The sequence below is a fragment of the Garra rufa genome, unplaced genomic scaffold, assembly GCF_049309525.1.
Source record: "Garra rufa unplaced genomic scaffold, GarRuf1.0 hap1_unplaced_027, whole genome shotgun sequence".
NCBI classification, from domain to species: Eukaryota; Metazoa; Chordata; class Actinopteri; order Cypriniformes; family Cyprinidae; genus Garra; species Garra rufa.
Genome location: NW_027394302.1, coordinates 61,210 through 86,825, shown reverse-complemented (window position 1 = coordinate 86,825; position 25,616 = coordinate 61,210). Strand labels below are relative to the sequence as shown.

Sequence of the window (25,616 nt, the reverse complement as noted above, 5' to 3'; positions counted from 1 at the left end):
GTCCATTGAGAACGAGTGAAATCACGCGATTCCAGAACAGTTACTGGAAGTTTTCTGATACTTTTCCAGAATTTCTGAATGAAAAGGGCTACACATTCAGTCAATAAATAACAGCATGTTTCTAAGTGCTATAAACTAAACCTTTAGGCAATATCAAACTATGAATGAAAAGTATTCTGTGATGATTTCAAGGTGAGTCCTGCTTTGTGTCTGACTTACTTAAAATAAAAAAAGTTTAAGTGTAAACAATGTTCAGAAACAAAACGCAATGCCTGTTTTGTTTGTAAACACATTATTTCTGCTAAGTGCTATGCTTAACTGCTCCCTGTCCATGTTTTAACCGGTTTTATGGTTCTTACATTAAGTATGGTAGAGGGATGACAGAATCAATGGCAAATTAAGGCATTTTAAAAAGTGAGGAGGGCATTGGTGCACTGCTGAGTTTAATTGCAGATGTTAAATTGATAGTTTGCCCAAAATTGAAAATTCTGTCATCATTCACTCACCCTGGTGTCATTCCAACCCATAATAATTGGTTAATCTTCAAAACACAGAAGAACCAAATTTATTTAATTAAGATTATGATTTCTGTCTCTTCACTGAAGGTACATGTAACCAAAATGATGAAAATACAAAACGGTAATAAATCCTCTTTAAAAATCCAAAATCTTTAAAAAAAAAAAATCCATTTGGATCAAGCGGTTTAATTCACATCTTGTAAAGAGATACGTTTGCTTTACATGAAACGCATATATATATATATATATATATATATTTTTTTTTTTAATTTGCATCATCTAAGTAATGATTGACATGCATACATAGAGCACATCACATATGGAAAACACTGAAGTTCAAATATGCAATAAGGTTTGTGTTATCAAAACATGCGTAACAAACACAGGAGGTTCCATGTTTACCATATGCGATGTGCTCTATGTATGTGTTTTTATGTGAGTAAATGACTATATATTAAATCTGTTCACCGTGTAAACCAATCATATCTTTTCACAAGACTTGGGTTAATTTTTGAATTCATTTTACATTCCTTTTTTATGTCCTTTTTGGATCTTCTAAACATGGGTTTGCTGGACTTTATCTAGACAAAAACTTTAGGTTTTTATTAAAATATCTTAATTTGTGTGAATGTTAACCAAAGTCTTTTGGGTTTGGAAGAACATGAGGGTGAATATTTTAATTTTTGGATGAAGTATCCCTTTAATGCTCCTGTATTCATGCTCAGTGACTCCCTCTGATTCCCCGCTGATTATGTAAATGAGCCTTACGGCTGGGAATTGACTGAAAAATCATCTAAGACACTGGCAAAATCGCCCAGCACCCAGACCACATCAGACTCAATATTGATTTCATTGGACTCTAGCACCTTGAGGTGACAGATTGCTCGGCAAAGGACACAGAGCAAGTCGGGTCAACCTTATTCAATTTAGTGGTTTAGATAATATGATTTAGGTTCCCTCCATGTGTAGTGTGCGTGTCAGTGGAGATAGATTGCAGCGGGCAAGGGCTGTGTGCACAAATTTTTACACCCATTTAATTTCAAAAGATGGTTGATTTCATATTCATGCATGTTCTTTTCTCTTCCTTCTTCATTTGTCAGTATTTGGTCTTCTGAACCAGCTCTTAACCATTACTGATTCTGCTTTTGGTGCACACACATCTGTAATAAATTTGCCTTTGTGGCACTCGTTGTTTCTTATACTCTGTTTGTCTCTTGAGGCCGAAATGTCTTGCAGATTGATTAATTAGCAAGAATGTTAGCTTTCCATATCCTTTTAATTCTGTTTACTCATAGTTCATCTTCACTCTATTACAAACTGACTTGAACAATCAAAACAGATACACCAGAGGTTTATTGATGTGGCCTGACACAGACTGATGTTTACAACCATTGTCATTTTGCTTTATTTTTTTTGTCAGTGACTTACTGGAACTACATGATAGCTCTTGGGGTCACTGCTGACATTGAGGTCTTTAAAGAGCAAATTCCAGCAAGAGACTCAAGTGAAGAGTGTGATTTGTCTCTGCTGATCCCCAGTGTCTGTCTGACGGCTGTCATGAACTACACAGACTGACAAGAATACAAGTTGATTGAAGCAAAGAACCTGGAAAAGGAAACCTAGTGCCAGTCTTGAATACACTTGAATGGAATGTCAAACAGATGTCATAATTTTTAGGGAGCCAAACATTCAGTCATTCTAAAAATGATATTGACTTCTAAATGCGGCTAGACTGATACTGCTTTGGTGTTTAGTTCACTGTAGTAATATTTTACACACTCAACATGACCCACTGTATGTTGTGCTACCCCACAAAATTCCTACACTTCACACAGTTGTTCTTGTCAATTAAATGTAATTCTGCTAAAGCTGCATGTGTAACTTTCATATGTTAGTAAAACACATCTGAATTTCAGCGTATTGGTTGCAAATTCTTCATTGGAGTTGTTCAGAAACTGTGGTTTTTACGTTTCATAATGTCCCTTGTACCGGTATGACTGTATACTGAGGCAAGCCTTTTATACATTATACATAATTAAGGCTTAACATTTAATGAAAAGACAAACTTAAATTCCATCTGGTTGTAAAGTCAAAAACTTTTATTTTTGATTGATTGAATAAAATGAGACATGAATGAAATTAGACATGTTGCTCAGTTTAAAAGGAAAGGGTTAGGCTTACCATACTAATGTATACACTGTATAATTGTGGAGTTTTCAATATTGTGAAATATTGAGATACATAAGCTGTTAATATGAAGCAGCTGACTGCACTATACGTTGTCCCCATAGTACCCCAACAACCTTAAAAGTAAAATTTTGGCACTTTTTTGAGAGAGTGGATGGGAGCATGAAACAGTAAGTTTAGACATTTTCTTTAACATTTATTGTGTAAAAGCATTAAGTATAACCCTGTCTCAAATGGCACCAAAAAGCCCTCTGCGATTGTCATCCAAGTTTACACTTTATTGACCTAAAAATGAAAATGTATAAGACTTTATAGGCCTTAAATGATTACATGATTACCTATTAGGCCTTAACACATTGAAAACGTGTTTTATGCTAATCTTTGTTATAGTTTTAGTGTAATTCTGGTATAAACAGTATGAGTTGTAGATAAATTATATGTATTAACATTTTGTTTTGTCTGTTACCATTAATTGTGTTCAGGATGGCTGTCTACACCGTTCACTCTCTTTTTGTTCCATTAAGGTTCCATATGCTGAAGCTAACGAAATAAATTGATCCATGAAGCTTGTGTTTGCCAAACTAAAGCTAAATAAAACCCATGGAAGTGAAACTTCTCATACAGTGCTGCAGAAGACTATTTGTGAGTTTCTGCTCTCTTTAATGTTAGCTAGTGCACTTTTGATTGCACCGACAGATGCTGTTAATTAGCTTTGTGCACAGCCAAGTAAAGGCCAAAGTGTATTGTTCTGAGTGTAATTAGCAGGATCATGCCTTTAGAATATGTATGACCTTGTGTCCCTAATCCCCACAAAGACATTCCGATTTTAAAAGCACCAGCTCCTTTAAACATTCACAATAGCTACTCTTATTGTCACCCTGATCCTCTTTACTCATTGTGCTCTTTCCCTGTTGAACTAATTACCAGTCACTGCATGAAATAATTTAAAAATTGATCTACTAATTAGGATCATCCATTGGATGTTTATCTTTATAAAATAAAATTTATGATCTTTAATTTTGAATCAGAATACAACTCTAAAGAGGCTTGAGGAGTGCTCTTTTTGATGGTTTACAAGAGACGCTACACTTTGTCACTTGTTTTTCCAGCATCATGCTGGATGGCACTGTTCACATTAAAAACTCGATGGAATTTTCTAATTTCCCCTCCTTCAATATCAAGTGTGGTCAAACCTAAGAGAGATTGATTGCTTAAGTTCCACAATGTTAAATAAAGAAAATAGTTTTACATGTAAAGAAAGCAGGTTGGAATTGATGATTACTGATAAGGTTATATCTAAAAAAAAATGTATACTGACATCCAACCCACTGTAATCAGATTTTGGGATTTGGTTCCCCATGGAGTTGAAAATGAATCCTGCTTTAACCCCTCCTCTTTTACCCGTCCTTCCCCCACTTTTCTATCTGCCCTTCCTCCTGTCCTTGTCTTTCAGGCGGGCTGGAAACTGCCCCTCAGTGTGGGGGTGATGGTGCTATGCAGGGTCAGATAGCACTGAGACATGGTAATATTCGCTTGGTGCTAAACCCCTAATGAAAACTGCAGGAGGTTCAGCTTCTATCCTCAGCTTTGTCTAAAGAACATGAAAGATGTGACTTCAGGTGGACTTCTTAAAGAGTTTATGCTACCTAAAAACAAGAAACACTGGCTTGAATGCTGCACGAGACATCAAATTTTCCGCTCATGCTGAAGCAGTGCTGTCCAGAGCAGGAGTCACTCACAGCCTGGGAGGGAGTTTCCACGTGTGTGCGTGTGGTTTTGTGTGAGTCATTTTGTCTTGTTTAAGTTTGTCTTTCTATGGAGCTGAGGTTGAGATCAGACAGACTGAATTCGTCTTGCTTTTCAAAGCATTATAGATTAAAGCTTTTCCACAAAGGTAAGGGAAAGGTGTTTTTGTCTGTCTTTTTCATCCTTGCCTTTGTTGCCTCTAACTGGATTAAGTGGGAAAAAAACAGCTGCAGGTGTAGGCTTAGTGACTTTCGGTTGTTGTTGAATAACTTTATTTTACTGCTGTCTGAATCATTTACTGTTCGTCAAAACTTCCTTTGCCTACAGTTCATTTTAAACCAAAGACTTCTGCAAAGGATAGGTCTGTGATTGATTGAACTCTGGTCAGTGTGTTCAGATTGAGTTGTCAGTATGTCTGTAAGATTAATGAGATGGAAAAAGTGCTTTTTTCGTGATGATCACAGTGTCAATATTTGTGTTATGGTGTTGAAATATTCCATCAGTTGACATCTGACAGGGATGACTTGAGTACAGAGATGTATGGTCAAATATCTAATGCTTGGACAATCAATCTGTACTGAGAGTAAGTCAAGTAACCTTTATTTATATAGCGCTTTATACAATACAGATTGTGTCAAAGCAGCTTTAGAGCATTAAACAGGAAAATAGTGTTTATAATGTAGGAGAAAATCATTTCATTGTTGATTTAGTGATCACTCAGTTCAGATTCAGCTCACGTCAGTTCAATTCAAAGATTAGAAGAACCCAGTCTGATCACTCATTTATTTGGGCCGTAATATAATATAAAACATGAAGAGTAATATATCTGCTGCCCACATTATTTCTTACGTAAGTGTAGGTGCGACTGTTTGTAAGTTGAATGTGCAGGGCTTCCGGTGTCACAAAAACATGCTGCGTGCTATTGCGTATTTGTTATCATATAATTTTAATGTATTATAATCATAAATACACTGGTTTATAGTGCAACTGCACTTTGTTATTCTTCTAGTTATTAACCTATAGCGCTAATGAAACTTCTTGGGGTTTTGGATACTGTAGACATGGTATTTCTGTGGTTTTACTCCTTTTCTTCTTTCACTTAATGTACTTTTCATTGAAGGTGAAGTCTTTATTTTATCCCTTTTTAATGTTTATCCTTTATTTAGAGCATGTTTACTTGCATACTGTTATACTGATAACTACTGAAAATAAGCTTATTAAAATAACCCATTTACCAGTTTATATGTAAATTGATAACCCAGCAATGCAAATAAACCAAGTTTACAAGACGTTATTGAATAAAAAATGTATTTCCCTGTGGTTACATTAAAACATAAGCATCTATTCACAACTCAATAAATGGAATACTTTGAGTAGATGTTAGATAAAGTATTAAAAACCTCAAGAGTATTACAAAATGTTAGCGGGAGATGTCGACACATTCGTGTTTTATTTATTTTTATTTTTTTTTTATAGTTTTTTAGGTCAAGAAAGTGTTTGCAATATATTTCCTCCTTCCCTACAGCAAAACGCTTTATGTGGATGCTTTCCTTTCATATATTACACATATTTTACACTTCACTAAGCTGATGGAATACGCTGTAATGGAAGGTGTTGCATATTTTAAAAACTGCATGACAAGGTGCAAACTGTCTGTTTTTTTTGTTTTTTTTGACACCAAGAAATCAACTTCAACTTTGGGTAAATTAACGCTCGTCACAGTCACTTTTTATTCTGCTGTCCAATTACAGTGGAGGAGGAGCAGGACAAATACCACACCAACCAATCATAATATCCTACTACTACAACTGAACAATGATGAAGAAGTTAATATTGCTACTCTCTAGGTATACATGTCTGTATCAGATGAGTTCCTGGACTACCCTCAATATTGATATGAAAAAATAATGCTTGGAGAATTATTTAGTTTGTGATGTGTCTGCCACATTACTACTAAAAGCTCTGTTGTTCCCAAGTGCTCTCACATGCTCAGAGCTAGGCGGTTTGAGAGGAGCGCCTGCCATTTTCAGCTGGCTAAAAATGCTTTGACACACAGCCTAAACGTGGAAGAGATGACTCTTGTTTCACTCTGCCACTGAAACTGCGGTGGCTACAGCAAGCTGTCCCTCTACATTTAGCCGCATCAACATGGCATTTATTGTTTAACTTTGTGATAAAATACTTTGCAGAAGTAACAGCATAAAGCTCTTTGTGATTATTGGATAAAAGAGGCACTGCTGCTAATAAAAAACATGGACCTGGCAATCCTGGTGTGAACTACAGGTGATTCATAGGGTCAAACAGAACCTGCAAAAACATATATTTTTTTTAAAAATTGTATTAAAGTGAGATTTCACTGATTTTTGGCTGTTTTTAAACAATCTGTAACAAGCTCTTGTCATCCGGTATCATGTTGTAATGACAGGTAGCAGAGCCATAATACTGCAAATAACAACATAATGTGAACCCACTGTATGTTGTTTTAGACAGGGCCCCTGTTTTGCCCCCCTGAGGACAAAAGTGAAATGCTATGCCTGTATCTAAACACTGTTCTCAGCTGCTGCTGTCAAGTCATGGGGATGGTAATATGACGAGGGAGAAAGTGAACTGGGGGCTGCATGTCTAATAATAAAGAATTCTCTTTATTATTAGGGGGGGGGGTTTGGAGGCTTCATTAGGGTTCTGTTATGTTCTGCATGTAAAGGATATGCCTTTTGCAGGGCCATGCTTTTGATGCTAAATTGTCATTGGAGATTGTTCCCTCAACTGTGTTTTCAAGGTTGTGTAGTTTCTTGCATGAATCTTTGGCATGTAAAGTTCTGTAAACACCTTAAGTTTTTAACGATCTTTGTAATTGATTGTAAACCACATTCAGTCACTGAAATGCTGTAATTTACGTGTCTGCTTACTGTTTCTACTTGATTTTTTTTAATGTAACCACCTAATTGAAAACCTAATTGTTACATTGTTTAAAAGTAAAATGATCATTTTAATTCACAATTGCCTTACTGCAACAGGCTTATCCGTTAGGCTCAAACTTTTTTTTATTATTTCAGTCTGTGTTAATGCAATAAGCTTTTTTATTCCTGAGCTGTTTTGTAGCAAACACTCTAATTGGCACCGATGTTAAGCAGTGAATTGGGAGGTCAAAGAGGGGAGATTTAGGTAAAGACAGATGTCCTCTTAATTCCGGCCTTCGATCTGTACCTTAGCATTTATAATACATCACTTGTTTTGCTTTCTCAGGCTATCTTTGAATCAAAAGCTTGGATTTTTTTGGTGGAAAAGTGCTCATCACTAGACTTACCAACTTCCAACCAACTGTGCTTTACAGTTGGAATTAGATGCCTATTATTGTACGCAGTATGTTGTGTATGTTGTTTTATCCAAATGTAACGCTTCTCACTTAAAACCAAGAAGATTTCTGGTCTCATGAGACCATAGAACATTCTTCCTATAGTCCTCTGCCTTATGGCATCTGCCACATGGCCTTTGGCAAACTTTAAATGGTCAGCGAAGCACTTGATTTCGGTCAGCGAGCAGTGATTTCCTTCTTGCAATCTGACCTTACACACATTTTGGTATAAAACATGATTTGATGTTTTTACCTTAAAAGGGAAATTAAATAAATAAACTTCACAAATGACAACAAAGGTTTGTTTCTAGGTTAGTGTACTGAGTTAGATGAATATATTAGTGATAGGGAATGTTATAGTAAAGTGTAACTTCAAAAAAAAAAAAAATTAAAAATATAATTAAATAACTGTTTTTTATTTGTAATATATTTTAAAATGTTCACCAGTCATCACTCCAGTGTTCAGTGTCATATGATCCTTCAGAGTTCATTCTAATATGCTGATTTAGTGCTCAAGAAACATTTTTTTATTATTGTCACAGTTGAAGCCAGTTGTGCTGCTTCATATTTTTGTGAAAACTTAATACCTTTTTTAATGATGTTCAAGAGAATATGTGAAATAGAATTGTGTAACAATATAAAAGACTTTATTACCAGTTTTGATCAGTTTGATACATTCCTCCTGAATAAAAGTATTAATTTCCTCCGAAACAAGCAATCAAAAAATCCAACCCTAAACTTTTAAATGGTAGTATACATGTTTCTCAAAAAAAAAAAAAAAAAAAAAACCTTCCACCTTGCAGTGTTGTACCCTGAGCTCTATCTGTAATTCTCCAGTGATCTCTGGAAATCACCTGATGAAATCATTTGGTCTCTCCTTCTGCTAAAGCTAATGAGGATTTAACCTCTCTTAATTATGTTACGACATCTCTTGGCTTGGTTAAAAGTGTTCTTGGATATGTGATGTGTTATTTAGTTTATATTTAGTTATTATAACGTAAGTTATTTAGATTTTTTTTCGCACTAAAACTGTTTGGTTACCAGCATTCTTTAACATATATTTTTGTGTTCCACCGAATTAAATTCATATAGGTTTAGAATGACATTAAAGGGAGTAAATAACTGAATTTTCATTTTGGGGTTTACAGACTGGGAGAGAACAGTTAAGATGTGTAGTATGGTCCTGTGCATAGTACTGGGAGAAAGTTCTGACCACAGCTTTATTTAGTTTCCAGCTCAAAGCTTTTTTAGCAGTGCAGACCAAAAAACTCTGTGGAATTTGTGTGTCGAAAAATAAATAGCGAATGAAGTCAAATCTGTTTTGGAAAACATTCCCAACTGTCAGAGCAAAATGTAATGTAAAAACTCACCTCGGGTAAAAAAGTAGAAAGTTTCAAGAGGATGTGGAGATATTAGCAGCTCCTGTAGAATGTTAACTGCATTTCCTCAGATTTTGGAATCTGTTGATTTGATATTTTTGCTGTACTGTGAAGATTTTTTGCCCTTTAAAACTAATGCATGTGAATAATTCCTTTCTAAGACCAGTATGTTTTTTTTTTCTTTGTCCTACAGTGACAATAAAGCAGAGCTTTGAACTGAAACAGAGCGACAGAATGGTGACTATGCAGACAACAAGACCATAACTGGCCTAACTGCATTGGTAAGTCTGTACACTACTGTATATCACTTTTGTAACTGATAACATACCTGCCTCCCATAACTGCAGTTCCATCCTGTAACATCAAAGTGCCTGTAATGTTAAGAACAAGGTACTTGATTGGTTAGTGTTCGCACATAAAGGATATTTACATCTCATCCTGTGTTTAAAAAACGCTACCATGTGCTTTAGTGAAAAATCTCAGTCACTTGTTGCAGACTCTTAACTAAGCGCATAACTAAATAAAAATCAAAATACGCAGCAATCAAAGTCCATAACCCTGTTAAAATCAGCATATGCTGGTTACGTAGGTTTTGATGCTGGGATGCTAGTTTATTCTGGTCCTTAGCTGGTTTAATCTGGTCCTTAGCTGGTTTATGTTGGTCCTTTGTTGGTTTATGCTGGTCTTTGACCATCAACATGACCAGCTAAGGACCAGCATAAACCATGTAAAACCAGCATCCCAGGAACAAAACCTACCTAACCAGCATATGCTGTTTTTTCAATAGGGAAGTGCAATGTTTAAAGCAGGGGTCTCCAACCCTGTTCCTGGAGGGCCTTCTTTCTGCAGACTTCACTTCCAACCCTGCACCAACACACCTGCCTGTAATTATCGAGTAACCCCGAACACCTTGATTAGCTGATTCAGGTGTGTTTGACTGGGGTTAGAGCTGAAGTCTGCAGAACTGTATCTCTCAAGGAGCAATGTTGAAGACCTCTGATTTAAAAGAATTACTATAGATTTTACTCAGAGATCTAAATTGCTAAATTGTCTTCATAGGGAAAATGTTGCGTGTCAGTAACAGAATTGTGTTCTTGCTCTTCTAGATCTGGGATGGGAAACTCTGAGAGCCAGTATAGCGTCCAGGGCTCTAGAAGCAATAGTTTTATAATCCCTGGTAGACAGAAACCCTATTCTTTCAAGAGCCACTCTGCCAAAGAAGACATTTTATCACCTCTAGGCTTATGGAATGCTGCTTCAGGGTACTCTGGGTTGAAGTCCAGAAACATAGGCCATGGCTCCTCCCTATCAAAGGGCAACCGCACCTTTATGTCCCGCCAATATGACTACATCACCCATAAACTGAAGAGTGGTGCCAGTAGTCAGTGGAATGGGGTTTCTGAGGACTTGTTGCCTGGTGGCTGCTTAATGTTGCCTTCTGAAAATGGCTGCTTGTATGGTAGTCACCAGGAGAAAAGGAAACCTTGTAATGATTATGCTATTAACACCATTAAAACACTAGAGAGAAGTTGCAGGCTTGAGGAAATTGAGGATCAGAGTAGCCCCAGGGTTGTTATAAAGAAAGATGGTATTGTACGAGTAGAATTCAACAACAGTTCCAACAGCGCCCTTATTTTGGATGATTGTACTGGACCAGTTCAGCTCCTCAAGTTTTCCCCCACCTTAGAGTCCAATTCTAGTTTATCTGGTGCAACACCATCAGCCAATTTTGGAGCTCCACAGGTAGTTTCCAGCTTCAAGAGCAGTAAAGGTAGCTCTCTGAGCTCAGATGGCTCCTTGTACGACTTGCCTTGGGGGACCGGTGTCGAATTTAACGATTCCGACAATGGATCCCCCAACACCCAAAGACGAAGTATTTCAACAAAAGTGGGTTTTCTTGCTGAGCAGTTGCCTACCATTACTACAGCTGACCTCTACAGGGATCCCAGAATTGCTGCCACCTTCCCCACAGTTAAGGATCTGCAGTTTTCAAATGACAGCCATTTAAAGCACAGATCCTCCTTTGTATCCGTGATGGAGGACACTGGTTCAGAGGGAAGCCCAGAGGAAAAGCAATATTCCTCCTTCACCTTACCTTGCCGGAAACCAAAGGCTTTTCTAGACAACAATGGAAAGAAAGTGTCCATCAGGAACAGATTTAGGCGTATTAGTGACTGGACTGGAAGTTTGACCAGGAAAAAAAGCAAGTTTCAGGTAAGGTGTTTGGTTGTTTTCATTTGATTCTCATTCCATTTTATTTTATTTAGAAAGTTGGATGATGTCATTAGATTTGAAACCAATGCCAATCCCTGTCTACAGTTCCTTTTTAAATTCAATCTTATTTTGTAGCGGTGCTTGTTGAGGCAAGCATTGCAATTACTGTTGCTCACTCTTAGTGTTGGGGGTTGCAAAAAAAACAGTATCTTGTTTAAGACTTGCGTCAGTAAACGAGCGCTGTTATGATTAGCTAACAGCATCTATTTTTTCCTTTCACCTCACTGCTCATCCTTACTGAATGGGCTATGTAAGTGAAAATAAGTTACAAAAGTTACAAAAGAGACACTGTCATTGGTTTTAAGGTAGTCACATACTAACTATTCATGTTAGTATAATAATGTTTGTATGTACAAGATATCAAGGCTTGAAAAGCATGCAGAATTGTTATACACAAAATTTCAAATGTTTCTGATAGTTCTGCCATCACAGTGTAGTAATTCCCACACACATTTTAACTGTAGCACATTTTTATATCTAAAAAGAAGAAGAAACAAATCAATTAGACTTGCAACAAAAAAACATCTGCAGAAAGCACATACTTTGTGCTGAAAATGAACCTAAAATGCTAAATAATAAGCCTAATAGGAATAAATAAAATAGGAAATGTCCCTGTTTTCCGTTTTAGAAATCCTGTCACCTTATGAGAGAACCAACCTGTCTATGAAAACATCGGACTTGAGCCGAACTGCCAATTAGCAAACAAATTTTCTTATATCACCACTCACATTTTCACAAAAAGTTTTTCTTGTAATTTTTAGCCACATGCCCTATAGTCAGTGCTTGACTGGTGAGTGCAGGCATCCATCCGATGGCTTATTGACTGTTGTTACTTGTGCCATGTGCCACTGCAGGCACTTTTGCTTTGCCAGGAGCACATGTAGGGCAAAATATTTAAGTCTACACAATGCCAGTTCAATTAGACAAGGAACCCATGGGGCTCTACGATATGAAAATCAGAATACACTGGAGCCGAAAATGCAAAAAAGTGTTTAGGTTTAATGCTCTGAAGATGACAGTACAATGTATATCACAAAGGCAGTGTTGGTGGGTACAAAAAGAAAGCTTGGGATAAATTTTGTGGTGTTAAAGAAGACAAGAAGTCGATTAATTAAAGATTGCATTGGAGGAAAACCAATGATGAGTACCTCATCTTATAAAATAAGTGGAGGCTATATATCATTATTATTCCTGCTCTTGGTTTACATCTAAGTTTTAGTAGCTAATTGTGAATGTCTTTCAAAGTTTTCTTCATTGTATTTTTGTGATTTCATGTGTGTGGAAATTTTTAACCATCAGCAGTGAGGCATTCCTGATGTTTGGCTTTTATGCTGCATTTAATGGAAAAGAGTGGAATAGCTTTTTGATATTTTAGTGTAGTCAATGTCTCTGGAAGGTTTTACAAACCGACATTACTCTGGTATTATTCACTTTAGACTTGTAATATGATATGATACAGCCTAGTTGTTTTTAATCAGCAATTTAAAGTGGCTGTGTTGTAAGATTTCTTCTCGTCACATCAGAAGACTTTTTTTTTTAAACCAAAGACATTTTAAACAGTCCTTTTTTTGAAACAGAGAGTGCAGCCATGAAATGTAATGTATCTTTTAAAGTAATAGTATTTACTTTTTGTATCGTTTTACTTTTATAGACATAATGTAATAAATTATCAAACAGTTTTTTTTATTGTAGACTGCTGAGATCCAGAACATACCTTTTATAGTTACCTATAACTGTAATTTTGAACGCTGCATGAAACCAGTGATCAGATTTTCATTTAAAGCATAATAATAAAGTCTTTAACAAAGAATGTGCTACATTTTTCCTCTCTGTGTGAGGTTATTTGATGTCAGGTGTTCCTGACTTGCCTTACCATACAAGAAAACTGCATGGTTTTAGTTATATTTTCTTTACTTCTTTACTTCTTGACTTTAGAGGAACCCCTACCTTGTTAAAAATGGCTTTGTGATTTTTTTTTCACCCTAGTCATGATGATCATTATATGAATTATATTCAGTGTAAAAAAATGTTTAGTAAAAAAATCTTGGAAATCATGTCCTTTTATACCAATTACTGTTACATGGGCTAAAACAGGACATTTTACATACAGTATTCATTACACTGATGTAAATATATTATAGGAATGAAAGATAGGGAGTTTTAGTTTGTAAATAAAAAAAAGTTTACACACTCTTCCATTAATGACCTGGAAAGTTTGCTAAGATATACACTATCAGACTGCTAGATACCTGCTAATGTAAGAGCTTCCTGGATCACTAGACAGCTTTAACATGGATATCCATAATCATGTGGCAATGCCAACTTAAAAATGTAACTTTTGAAATTATTGTTAAGAAATATTGAATTTCTTAAAAATGTTGACATTCTTTCTTTCATAAATATCCACTGAATGCCAGACATCAGCTGTAGTTTTGCACAGAGTGTTGTTGGCACATCTGAACTCTTGTGTAATTAGTGTCAGCTGCTGGAGATGTGTAGACTTTGAAGAAAGATGCTCAAGAAGGACCCTCCTGCTCAGATTTCTTTTGAAGTTTGAAGTGCACTCCTCACTACAAGCAGAAGGGAATTGATGCTTTTAATGAGATTAAAATGACACTCCTTTAATGAACATAAATTCATGGTGAATGAGGAATGGAGTAAAGAGGTGTGCCCATGGCTTTAATTTTCCATGATTCATTTTCCATGGTGTAGATTTGAACCTGCACTTACTGTCATATACCAGTGATAACTGACTTTTGTTATTTTGTTGTAGGTTTCTTATTACTGGTTGTTGCTAAGGCGTTATTGTTGCTGAAGTCTCTGACCCAAAGTATCAAAGTATAACATTTGTTGCATAACATTTGTTGCATAACGTTTATGCTATTGACCTGGGTATAAAAATCAATAACCAGTAAGACACATGGTATGAGTAATATTTGAAACTATCTGAAATCATTCATATTTTAAATGGCCTCTGTCTAAAACAAAAATTTGCAATGTGGGTGAATTTATCATAGTGATTTTAAAAATATAAATTTTGATGGTCCTACGTAAACACATTTTGCCAAAAATAATAACCACAGTCTTACAATATTTCTCCTCTGCTGTTGTTGCAGGAGCCAAGATATAATGAGTCTGTCGATTGCTTTGATAGTGGAGTGGATGGCCTCACCGCTGATACCAGTTCTCCCTCTCAGGTCTCCAGCTTTCTAACTGTCCCCAACGGCATGCCTCAATCCCGCTCTCACTCTTTGTCACTGAATACCCGTAGCGGCTCTGCCGGTGCCCTTCATTTGGGTACTGATGTTTTGCGGCAAAACATCTACAAGAACTTCATGAGGGAGTTAAAGACTGGTCGGCCTCAAGCAGAAGGTGAACAAGAAGATTGGCGTGAGAGCTCCTCAGAGGAAATGGAGAGTCAAGAAATCCTCAGGTGTCTAGAGCAGCTGGACTTGCTGTTTGAGAAAGAAAAGGGTCTAGTTAGGCGGGCTGGATGGCTCTCCTTTAAGCCCTTGCTTACTGTCCACAAAGACCGCAAATTAGAGCTAGTGGGCCGTCGAAAATGGAAACAATTCTGGGTCACTCTAAAGGGTAAGTGTGCCATGATTGCTCTGTGATTTACAGTGCCACTCACCTTTGTGTAGTAAGGAAACACCATGGCAAAGTGACTAGTGATGACCAAATTATTTTTTTTTTCTTGCAGGCTGCACAATGCTGTTCTATGAGACCTATGGAAAAGCCTCTTCAGAGCCAGAATCTCCATGCTATGCCTTGTTAGCAGAGGATGGTGTAGTCCAGGCAGTTCCTGAGCACCCCAAGAAAGAGAATGTTTTCTGCCTCAGTAATGCCTATGGTGATGTCTACCTTTTTCAGGTCAGTTAAAAACCTTATCTTACAAACGAATGGCCGCTAAACACTGAAAGCATAAGCAGAATGGAAGCTGCACAGAAGCTGCATATATTATAGCTAAGACATACCTTTGTTTATGTGCATAGTGTACGTTTCTGTGATGCGAGAGTGTCGTTTCTTCTCACATTTCATACTCCATATAACCATATAACATGTTAAACCATATAATTTTGTGTAGTTTAATTTGTATGATAAAATCACTGATACTTTAAATTGTTTTAACAAATTGTTTAACATTTAATTTTTATATTGTTTGCAACTCGGGAATAGTGTGTTTTTGTTTGATTGTTTAACCATGAAGTGAGATTCCAGTAGGGCAACAACTAATCGATAAAATCGATTATTATCGATAATGAAATTTGTCGACAACGATTCTCATTATCGATGAATCGGGTCCGCCCACAGTGCACTTACAACTTCAGAGGATCACGTCAAATAACAGCACTGAATGACGCATTTCTATAAACAAAATGCATCTAAAAAATAGTGGAGGAAACAGACTGAGATGCTGCAGGAGAGTTACGTGATCCAAGCTGCTCAAAACAGGAGAATTCCTTATTTAAAACAAATAGAGTGATGGCTTGCCCTGTGAGGCGCTTTGAGATCCGTTTGCGTCCTCAGCATGAAAACTTTCAGTTTGCGGTCATATCCTTATCTGTAAATGTCACAAATTCACTCGAGATTTTCCATTTAAAAATCCATTCTGGCAGTCTGTAAGTTTAAATCTTTACTGAATGAGCGTGTCAGACAGCCGGAACACAGAACACAGAAAGGGAGACAATTAATAACTCAACTCAGCGCAAAAACATTCATTGTGCTGAAACATCTGTCGTTGAATGTTAAATTTAGATTTAAATACAACATGTAGTGCGCGTATTTATGGAGGGTATGAACAGTAGGGCTGTGACGGTGGCAGATTTTAACCACCGCCGGTGGTGCGGTGTTTTATATATAAATAAATGAGGCTCAAACATTATTCACGAACGTGCGTGTTTTGCAATTTCAGTCAGTGAACAAGCAGTCTACAAAACACTAAAATCAACGAAATAATACATTTAAATAAGAAAGTAGCCTAAATAAGTGTTAAATAGGCTATTAAACAAACATTCGTTGCAAAAATTCCTACAACCACTACAGCTCATCAGAATTACTGGCCGAGTTCTCTTTCTCTTCCCCATTGCACAGCTGCTGTTTTTAATAGCAAAGTAATTACATTTATTTTTGTTTCTTTAGTTTATAAAGTTAATTTAGAAATATATTTGGAACATGTTTTATTTGTGAAATTCAAGTTTTTGTTTTTTAAAGTAACGACAAAGCGGCCGGCGGCAGATAGATCAGTTTTCTCAAATCATCACGATTTACATTAAAATCCTTAGATATAAAAAAAAAATAAAAAATAAAAAATTAAGCATATCACAATATTAGTTTAATCGTTTAACCTAGATAAATGTGTAGGCTACTAATAGGCGCATATCCAGTAGTTTGTGCAGAGAGTGAAAGCTTTGCAGTACATGGAGGTGCAAGTGCTATGTGAAACTTCATTTTTGCTCATAAATGTAAGAGTAATAAATTTACTTTAAATTATAACTTCACTACAAAACGAAATAATTGAAATCGAAAACAAAACTCTTTGATTAGCTATAGGCCTAATCCATAAAGATGCACTCAGAAAATACTAGTTTATTAATAAATAATATAAATATCTCCTTACTTTTCCCCTCCACATTCATGGTAGGCCTAATTACTTTAGCTGGGGCTTTGGGCCAGCTTCAGCTTACTGCGTGCATTTGAATGCGGAACTCTTGCGCTCGCTGCTGTTGGTGGGACACTTAACACCGCCACGGCAGAATAAATAGCAGAAACACTGTATTTTATGCTTGTTAGTGTGTTTTTCTTCAGATATTTGTCCTTTCTCTTTATTACAACAGGTGAATTGTTGTAAATTGTTAAGCACTGTGTTTTCATAGCATTCAGAATGTGGAATAGTGTGATTTAAAAAATAAATAAATAATTGGAATTTTTAAGCCAACGAATCGATTAATCGAAAAATTAATCGGCGAACTAATCGATTATCAAAATAATCATTAGTTGCAGCCCTAGATTCCAGTATAGAGTCAACTGTCCTGTCTAGTGTCAGGCCACTGAGTAATAGCCACTTGCTTGTGGGAAAAATTACGGGTCCAGAAAACATGAAGTTATGTATGTTTGTGTGTATGTATTTATTTAGGATGGATATAGAATTTTCTTACCTTTTTCTCAGTGTAAGCACTGACATTTTTATGTTCTAAAGCCAATAAAATTGCAACAATTTTTGGCTTAGTCAACCAGACTATCTGTTTATTCCAAATGCAGATTAGTACAGTGTGTCAGACACTGCACACACCTGTCAATAATGTTTCTACTAATATTGATGACCTTATGATATCAAGCGTAAAAAAAAAAAAATTAATAGTACACTCAAAGAGTCTTTGTTTACTTACTTAAAAGTTCTATGTATAAAAGGTAATATTTCCTTAATTGTATGTTGTTTTCCACTCTAGACCTCCAACCAGACTGACCTAGAAAACTGGGTAACTGCCATTCATTCGGCTAGTGCATCTTTATTGGCGAAACGCTACGGAAAGGAGGACACACTGCATTTGTTACATGTACAGATCCGTGGTCTTCTCCAGAAGATCGACATGGACAGCAAGATGAGGAAAATGGCAGAACTGCAGTTGTCCATCGTTGGTGACCCCAAAAACAGAAAGGCTATTGAAAACCAGGTAAGCAACAAGTTTTTTCAGTCACACTGTGTTTTACTTAATTAGTAATTAATGTGTAAATCAAAGTTGACTGAGCAGAGTGAGATAAAGACTGAATTTCTTAAAGACAATAAAGGTGCGTCTGCAAACATTTGAAGTTTAGTGCTTTAACTAAGTCGTTATGTTTGGGGCTTTGTAGTATGTGTGATGTGTATGTATTGACAAGGTTGAGAATGTACTAAGCTTTCCATTTTGTCTGAAACATTGGGATAAATCGTTGAGGGCTTTGTCATGTTAACAGAAGGCATGTTAATCTTACCGCCACATACCGCTTTAGAGGTTGCATGACCCACATAGCTTTATTTGACCAATGGTATTAGTAGTTTTCCCACTGCCTGATACCAATCAAGTTAATGCTTCATGGGAACCTCTGGAGCTGATGCAGAGGTCAAAAGGGGGAGTTAGAGGGGTGCCAGTCGCTGGATAAGAGATTTGGTAAAGGGGAAAAGGTTAGTATTATCTGAGAAACTGGGCAACTTTGAAGTCCTGTCTCCACAAATCAGTGCCAGCTGGGCAGTTTGAAGTCTCCACTGACCCCCCTTCACCCTTCCTCCCTAACTGAATTATAATTGCGTTTAAGACTATTAAACATATACCTTTTATAGAAACAGGGAAATGGTCAGAGAAACAATTTAAAGATAAATGTGTAGGACTGCACATTTAAAACCACAATGAAAAATTAAGCAATCAAAAGTAAACATTGTTTTGTCGGCACCAATAGCCTTGTGGGCAGCGCGTCGACATATAGCGCCGTTGCGCTCCGGGCGTCCCGTGTTCGAATCCCGGCTTGAGGACCTTTCCCGATCCCGCCCCTATCTCTCTCCCACTATGTTTCCTGTCAATTCTGATCTGTCCTATCATAATAAAGGCAAAAACGCCAAAAATAAATCTTTAAAAAAAAAAAAGTAAACATTGTTTTACATTTTTTCCCCCCTAATCAACACAGGTTGATACTGGATCAAATTTCCTGGGACACAATTAGAACAAATTTCTCAAATAAGCTCCAAAGACTCAGACAAGCTGGTGTGTTCCTGATAGGCTATATACTACAATGAATGCCTCTCTTTTTGTAGTAATGGGAGTATGTCGGTATCCAGTATCAAACTTCTGAAAGCCACTCCTGGGCTAGGGTAAGATTCCCATGAGTTAACAGTGCAGTGTCTGTTCAGCCTCATTTTACTTGTTTTAAATGGTGTGAGGTTGAGTTGGTTGGATTTAATAAAGCAAAAACCAAGAAACTTTAAATACACAGTGTCTCTAAACTCATTGGCAGTGGTATGAATGATGCTGAAAGCCCAAACCAAAGCATACAAACAATGCCCAAAGCAAAGTCAATGCAATGTTAATATTTTTTATCCATTGTTGTCATTTATCTATCGCTTATAAAAATAAGTAAAGAATGTACAATAATAGCTTTCCCCATTAAAAAAAAAGCAAACCCCATCATTATTGTAGACAGGCTTTTATTAAGCACAGCCTCAAAATGCAACATTACAACAAAAAAGACTCTGGTTGGTCACATTACATTTCAATCAAACAATCTCTTCATGTTTAAGTGGGTGGTTCCTGTCTGTAGTGTTGACCAGACAAATAGTGATTATTAAGATGCCAAGCTATGTGAGACTAGAGTGTTATAAAGTTTCGTCGGCAAACTGATATTGTTCATAGAGCTGTGACTAATGACATGACTATGACTAATGACTAATGGCAAGTTATTTTTCCCTTCCTCATCTGTTTTGTCAGAAGAGCAGAGAAGTAAAGCCAGTGGTTTCCCCTATGTTTTTATTACATATAATAATGGCAATTAGAGATTGGAGAAAAAACTCCCTTTATGTCCTCCCTTTAGATCCTTTACTCATGCTGCTTCTGCCACCATATATCACAAATGATCTTTGTGGAAAGGAGTAGTTTGTCACCTAGTGGATGAGATGCCCTTTCTTACCAACCCCTTTTTTTTAAATTTGTGGACAGATCCAACAGTGGGAACAGAATCTTGAGCGCTTCAACATGGACCTTTTCCGAATGCGCTGCTATCTGGCCAGTTTGCAAGGTGGCGAGCTACCCAACCCCAAGAGCCTGCTAGCCACTGCCAGCCGCCCGACCAAAGCTGCACTAGCCCGTTTAGGAATCTTCTCTGTTTCCTCCTTCCATGCACTGGTTAGTAACCCTGATCAAAAGCTTTTGCAGAACACATCAGTGAAAACCCACTTTTTAAGTGGTTCCAGAAATATTTTTCATTTATTTTCTTAATGTGGATCTCAAAGCATTAATGAGTTGAATCACAACTTAACAAAAGCGAAAAAAAAAAACTACTCATCCCATGCAGTGTTGCAAATTCTGTAATGGAATCAAAACAATTGTATAATTTAATACAGTTCAATAATAGAGATTTATTATATTAAAATAAGGTTGAATTACAATGTATTAGTTGTTATATTGCAAAATGTTCACATGTAATGTATAAGTTGGTTGAGAGTTTAGAGAGACTGACTTAAAGGATTAGTTCACTTCCAGAACAAAAATTAACAGATAATGTACTCACCCCATTGTCATCAAAGATGCCTTTCTTTCTCCAGTCGTAAAGAAATTGTTTTTTTTGAGGAAAACATTTCAGGATGTCTCTCCATGTAATGGTTATGTATGGTGCCCCCAAGTTTGAACTTCTAAAATGCCGTTTAAACGCAGCTTCAAAGGACTTTAAAAGATCCCAGCCGAGGAAGAAGGGTCTTATCTAGTGAAACGATTGGTTATTTTCTAAACAAATTGACAATTTATTTACTTTTTAACCTCAAATGCTCGTCTTGTCTCGTCTCTGCAATGCGCATGCGGAGTCTGTGTAATACGGGTCAATACAGTTAGGGTATGTTGAAAAACTCCCATCTCGTTTTCGTCTTCAACATCAAAATCATCCTACATATTATCTGTTAAGTCAACTAATCCTTTAACTGTCACTCGCCATGCTTCATGAAAACAGGTGGTTGCTGCAGAGCTCTTTTGGCACGATTCTCATTTCTATGGTAACAACAACTCTGCCCACAGCCCTGATCCATCAATCAAAAAGAGGGAGTCTAGTCGTTTCAAGGGAATTCAGCTATTATACTCATTTTTTTAAATGAAGTTAAAATCATTCTGACAGGTTTACTGTATATATTATTATAAAAAAATAATTTCTTCAAAGAAAATGAGTTTGATTTTTAGTTTTGAAACCTAATGGTTGTGCTGTATTTCCAATGACTCTCTCCTTAAATTACTATAATAGGAAGCCATTTCCTACACTTAATTTGAAACATTTCATTTCCAAAAATGGAATACTTGCCTAGTTACCAGTATAGCCAATCTCTTTGTTGTCGTGCAGATCTGTTCCAGAGATGAAGCCACAATGCGAAAGCGTTGTCTGTCTCTGTCCCACCGAGGTCGCATTAAGAAAGGGGTCTTGTCCTCCCTCAAGGGCCTGGATACTCTTACCAAGCGAAGTCATGAAAAAAAGCCTTCTGTTTCTCAGGTACTACACCCACTCTGTCTGAACAGTCGTGACTTTGTGTCATAACACAAGTGCTTGGAAAGTGTATTTGCATATCAATTTTTCTACCTTTTTATGTTTTGAAACTCATGCGTGGTGGGAAATTCCTCCCACAGGTGCAAATAACAGGACTTTGATAAATAAAGACTCTCTAAAGGTAGTAATTACAGAGCTGGCAGGATTAAAAATGTTGTTCGTTCTCCTTTCTCAGAAGTGCCCCAAGATAATAAGAGGGCTATTTTCAGATGTAGAGTTTCATATCTGGTTACCAAGTGTAAAGCCTTGAGACATTGATGAAGCTGATGATGTTTCCTCCCTGTTGAGATGTTAATGTACTGTGCTAATAATAGTGGTGAATTAGCAGTTAAGGAACTGCACTGGGCTGTTTGTTTAAATCTAAAGAGGGTTAACCCATGAGTCTGAGAATTTTATAGATTTTCTGTCATGACCGTGCCCTTGAGCAAGGCATTTAACACCAGGTTGTTGCAGAGAGACTTCCTCTAAAATTACTGTTCTTTGTGTTGTTTGGAATAAGAAGTGGCAGCGAAGTAAGTCACTAATGCTTATTTTGTTGAGTTTGCTGCACTACTTTACCACCCAGTAAATCATCTTAGTCTGTATAAAAAAAAAATAAAATTCCTCATTTTGTCTTCTTTATTTTGTCCCTGTCGAAAGGATTTCATTGATTTGAGCTGCTGTTCTTACAGTGGTCTTCCTCAGGTAAGGGATATTAGTTTTTAGACCATAGTTAGTATAGCATGACTCCTTGTAGAAATAAAAACGCTTCTTAAATATGACCATCTGTTGACCTGCACACAAGCTATATTCCAAAAAACGGTCCCACCTAATGTTGTCTAACTACAATGTACTTAAGTCAAGAAAAATATAAGTTAGGTACAGTGTACCTATTGTGTTCATGTTGAGCATTTGCTGCTATTGAGTTGGGACACAGTTAAGGTTAGGGACATATTTGGTGGTGTGGTTAGGTTTAAGTGTCGGTTAATAGGAAAGGGTAGGGCCAACAGTGTAATTACAGATGTATTTACAGAAATTATTACAGCTATAATTACATGCAGTTTTTATAAATTGTAAGCTGCATACTTAGAAAACACTTTAAGGCATGAATTTTAGTTTGCAGAATCGCATATGCCCTTCTCATATATAAATATAAAATAAGTGAATAAAAAAATGCAGTACATTGGTGAACTAAACTGATAGAATGTACCTTTATATGTTTTTATTTGTAAATACCTTGATGGAATTTATGTAAAATTATTTAATTATAATTAAGACTTAAATTTTTTAACAGATTTTATTCACACCACTATAATGTTGTCAGAAGAAAAGAACTTCCTCTTCAAACTATCAGTTTTGTTCCCAATAATCACTTGGTACATTTCTACATATGGTGCTGACCTTCCCTAAGGTCAATAGCTTCTGGGAAACTATCTTAAAAATTTAGCTTGCTTGGCTTACTGTGCCAAAAGAAAGTGATTTTTTTTTTTTTTTGGTCTGTGCTTTTCCTGGACATTATTTATATGGAAAAAAATGTTTCACCACTAAAAAAATGTGTCTCCAAATGACTTATGTTCATATGCAGTTAGGTTAGTTAGTCAGAAGTCAGCTGTCTATGTAGACAGTAGATGGCATGATAGTTCATAAGCCTGTTCTTAAGTGATTGTCCTTGTTGTCCTATCTTGTCCCATGAATGCACATTCTCATGCATAAAGAACCAAGGGCCAAATATTAACTAGGAGTCTGTGCAAAAAAATGTCACTGATTCTTATAAAATGCTCCAGATGTGATGGCAAAAGGTCCCATAATAAATACTTTTATTAGTTTTATATTATAACATTTTTTCATAATATTTTATACTAGGCATATATGTTAAAATAATTACAAAGTAGTATAATATAGTAGTATAAGAAATAATAATTTAAATAAAGTACTTGTTCTTATTTTTTTTAAAAATGGTCACAAAAATAATTCCATGGGACAAATTTTCGTCCTTAATAAAACATTTCAATTGTTCATTGCTGTTACTAAGTAATTCCAGTAGTATCTTAAGTAAGCGAAAGGTTAAAAAGTCTCCAATCACTGACATGAAGTCCCTGTCCCTCCCTGACATGTGTCATGTAATGGGAGATCCAGCCAGCTTGGCTAACGAGCCCCAATTTCATTTCACACCACAGAAGGCAGAGGTGTGGAGACAGAGAGAGAGAGAAATGTATTATGAATTATTAAAAGCCATATGTGGTAAATTGCAGCCTGCTGTACTCTACCCCGCAGCGACACACAGATGGTTGGTATAAGAGCCCTATGCTAGTTGCTAAATATTAAACAGGCCAACCTTTTGCTAAAGACACTGTGGTAAGTCAAAGTGTCTTTTTTGTCTCTTTTCCCCTCTTTGTCTCACTGAGTTTTGAGAACATCAATCAGTCTTTGAAGCCTAGGTTTGGTCTTGCTTTCACAAAGAAGCAAATCATCAGTTCATCTTTGACAGTAATCCCATTTAGCCTCTAAATTTGGGTTCACAGTCACTAGTCACTAGGCCCTTCAGTGCAGTTAACACTTACAGTTTCTTCGTAAGATTATTTGAAATAAATGCTGTTCTTTCTATTGATCAAAGAATATGTTGTGTGGTTTGAATAAAATCTGTTAATATATATCTGTTTTAACATTGATAATTATAATGCTTCATGAGCACCAAATGAATTAAAAATATATATATTAAAATAATTACTTTAAAATAAGTTATAATACATTATAAATAATTTTACATAGCCCAGCAGTGCTGTTTTTACTATATTTTAATCAAATAAATGCAGCCTCTGAGCATTCTTTAAAAACATTACAATTTAAAAGTGTGTATTGTAAGAAATTAAACTCTTCTCTGTCTAGATTTTTGGCTTGTGTTTTTCCCAGTTTATCCTCTGTTCTCTTCTTTCTGTTCTCATATTCATACTGAACTACATGAATTTACTCCATCAAGATTTTTACATTTTCATCTTTTCCAATTTGTATAAAAATATAAAAAGTAGGGCTGTAGAAAGATAAAAAAAAATGATGAACAATGTAATGTGAACTCATGTTCATGCATACAGTATATAATTGGCATACAAATTCCATAAAACTACACAGTTTATGATCTTTATTTACTGTCTTTTTGATTTTTCTGTTACTTCAGCTTGATAGATATTAATTTTGCTCTTGGTGTGAATAGACAATTTGTCTGTGCATCATTTTGTTTATTTGCATTATGCTTTGATGTGAAAAGTTTTAGAAAAGTGTCTCATTTCACATGCAAAGAGGTTGTTTGCATAGAAGTCTTAGAGGCAAATCAAGAAAAAACATCTAGTCTGTTTCTAAGACTCAAGTAGAGGAAGAAAAAAGATGAGGAAAAATTAACATCATAAGTGAACCTTAGGGAAAAATCTAAAAATATTTGGGGCCCCTGGAGCTGACCATCCATGGCCATAATAAAGACTTACAGATGAGCAATCACAAGCAATCTGTCATAAGAAGACTACACAAAAATATAAATTAGAAATTAAAAGTCCTACATTAAACATTCAGCATGACTGTTCATCCTACTAACCAGTATAGTGTTCTTTACTTCCAGTAAAGTCTTGAAGTTTTTGTTTAAGATCAAAATAGATTCACTACAGGAAACTTGCTTGGCTGAAGTTGTATTTAGAAACTAAATGATAGTTTGTCTGCTGCAGTGTTTGGAACCATGGCTCTGTTTCGTTTTATGACGAAGATTTATGATTTATGATACTGCAGTGATTTGATTTTTTCTTATTGTTTCAGGTCTTTGACACTGAAGGTGAAGGGCATCTAAATACTATTCCTCCTTGTAGTTTTGAGGTATGTTACTTTGTATTTACAGACATTTTCCACTGGACAAAGCTCGGGTTTACC

The 25,616-nt window shown here is 36.1% G+C and overlaps 1 protein-coding gene across 1 annotated transcript in view; it reads left to right on the top strand.

Moving 5' to 3' along the window:
• Positions 1-25,610, top strand: part of LOC141315382 (rho guanine nucleotide exchange factor TIAM2-like) — a gene marked incomplete at its 3' end in the record, with an annotated part of 38,870 nt that extends 13,260 nt beyond the window's left edge. The window contains exons 2-10 of the mRNA XM_073832710.1: positions 9,379-9,466; positions 10,292-11,399; positions 14,576-15,050; positions 15,163-15,332; positions 17,909-18,133; positions 20,144-20,329; positions 21,528-21,674; positions 22,368-22,412; positions 25,506-25,610. Coding sequence (XP_073688811.1) covers positions 10,299-11,399; positions 14,576-15,050; positions 15,163-15,332; positions 17,909-18,133; positions 20,144-20,329; positions 21,528-21,674; positions 22,368-22,412; positions 25,506-25,610 — 2,454 coding nt within the window. The remainder of the gene's footprint in view (positions 1-9,378; positions 9,467-10,291; positions 11,400-14,575; positions 15,051-15,162; positions 15,333-17,908; positions 18,134-20,143; positions 20,330-21,527; positions 21,675-22,367; positions 22,413-25,505) is intronic.
• Between the last annotated feature and the right edge of the window lie 6 nt (positions 25,611-25,616).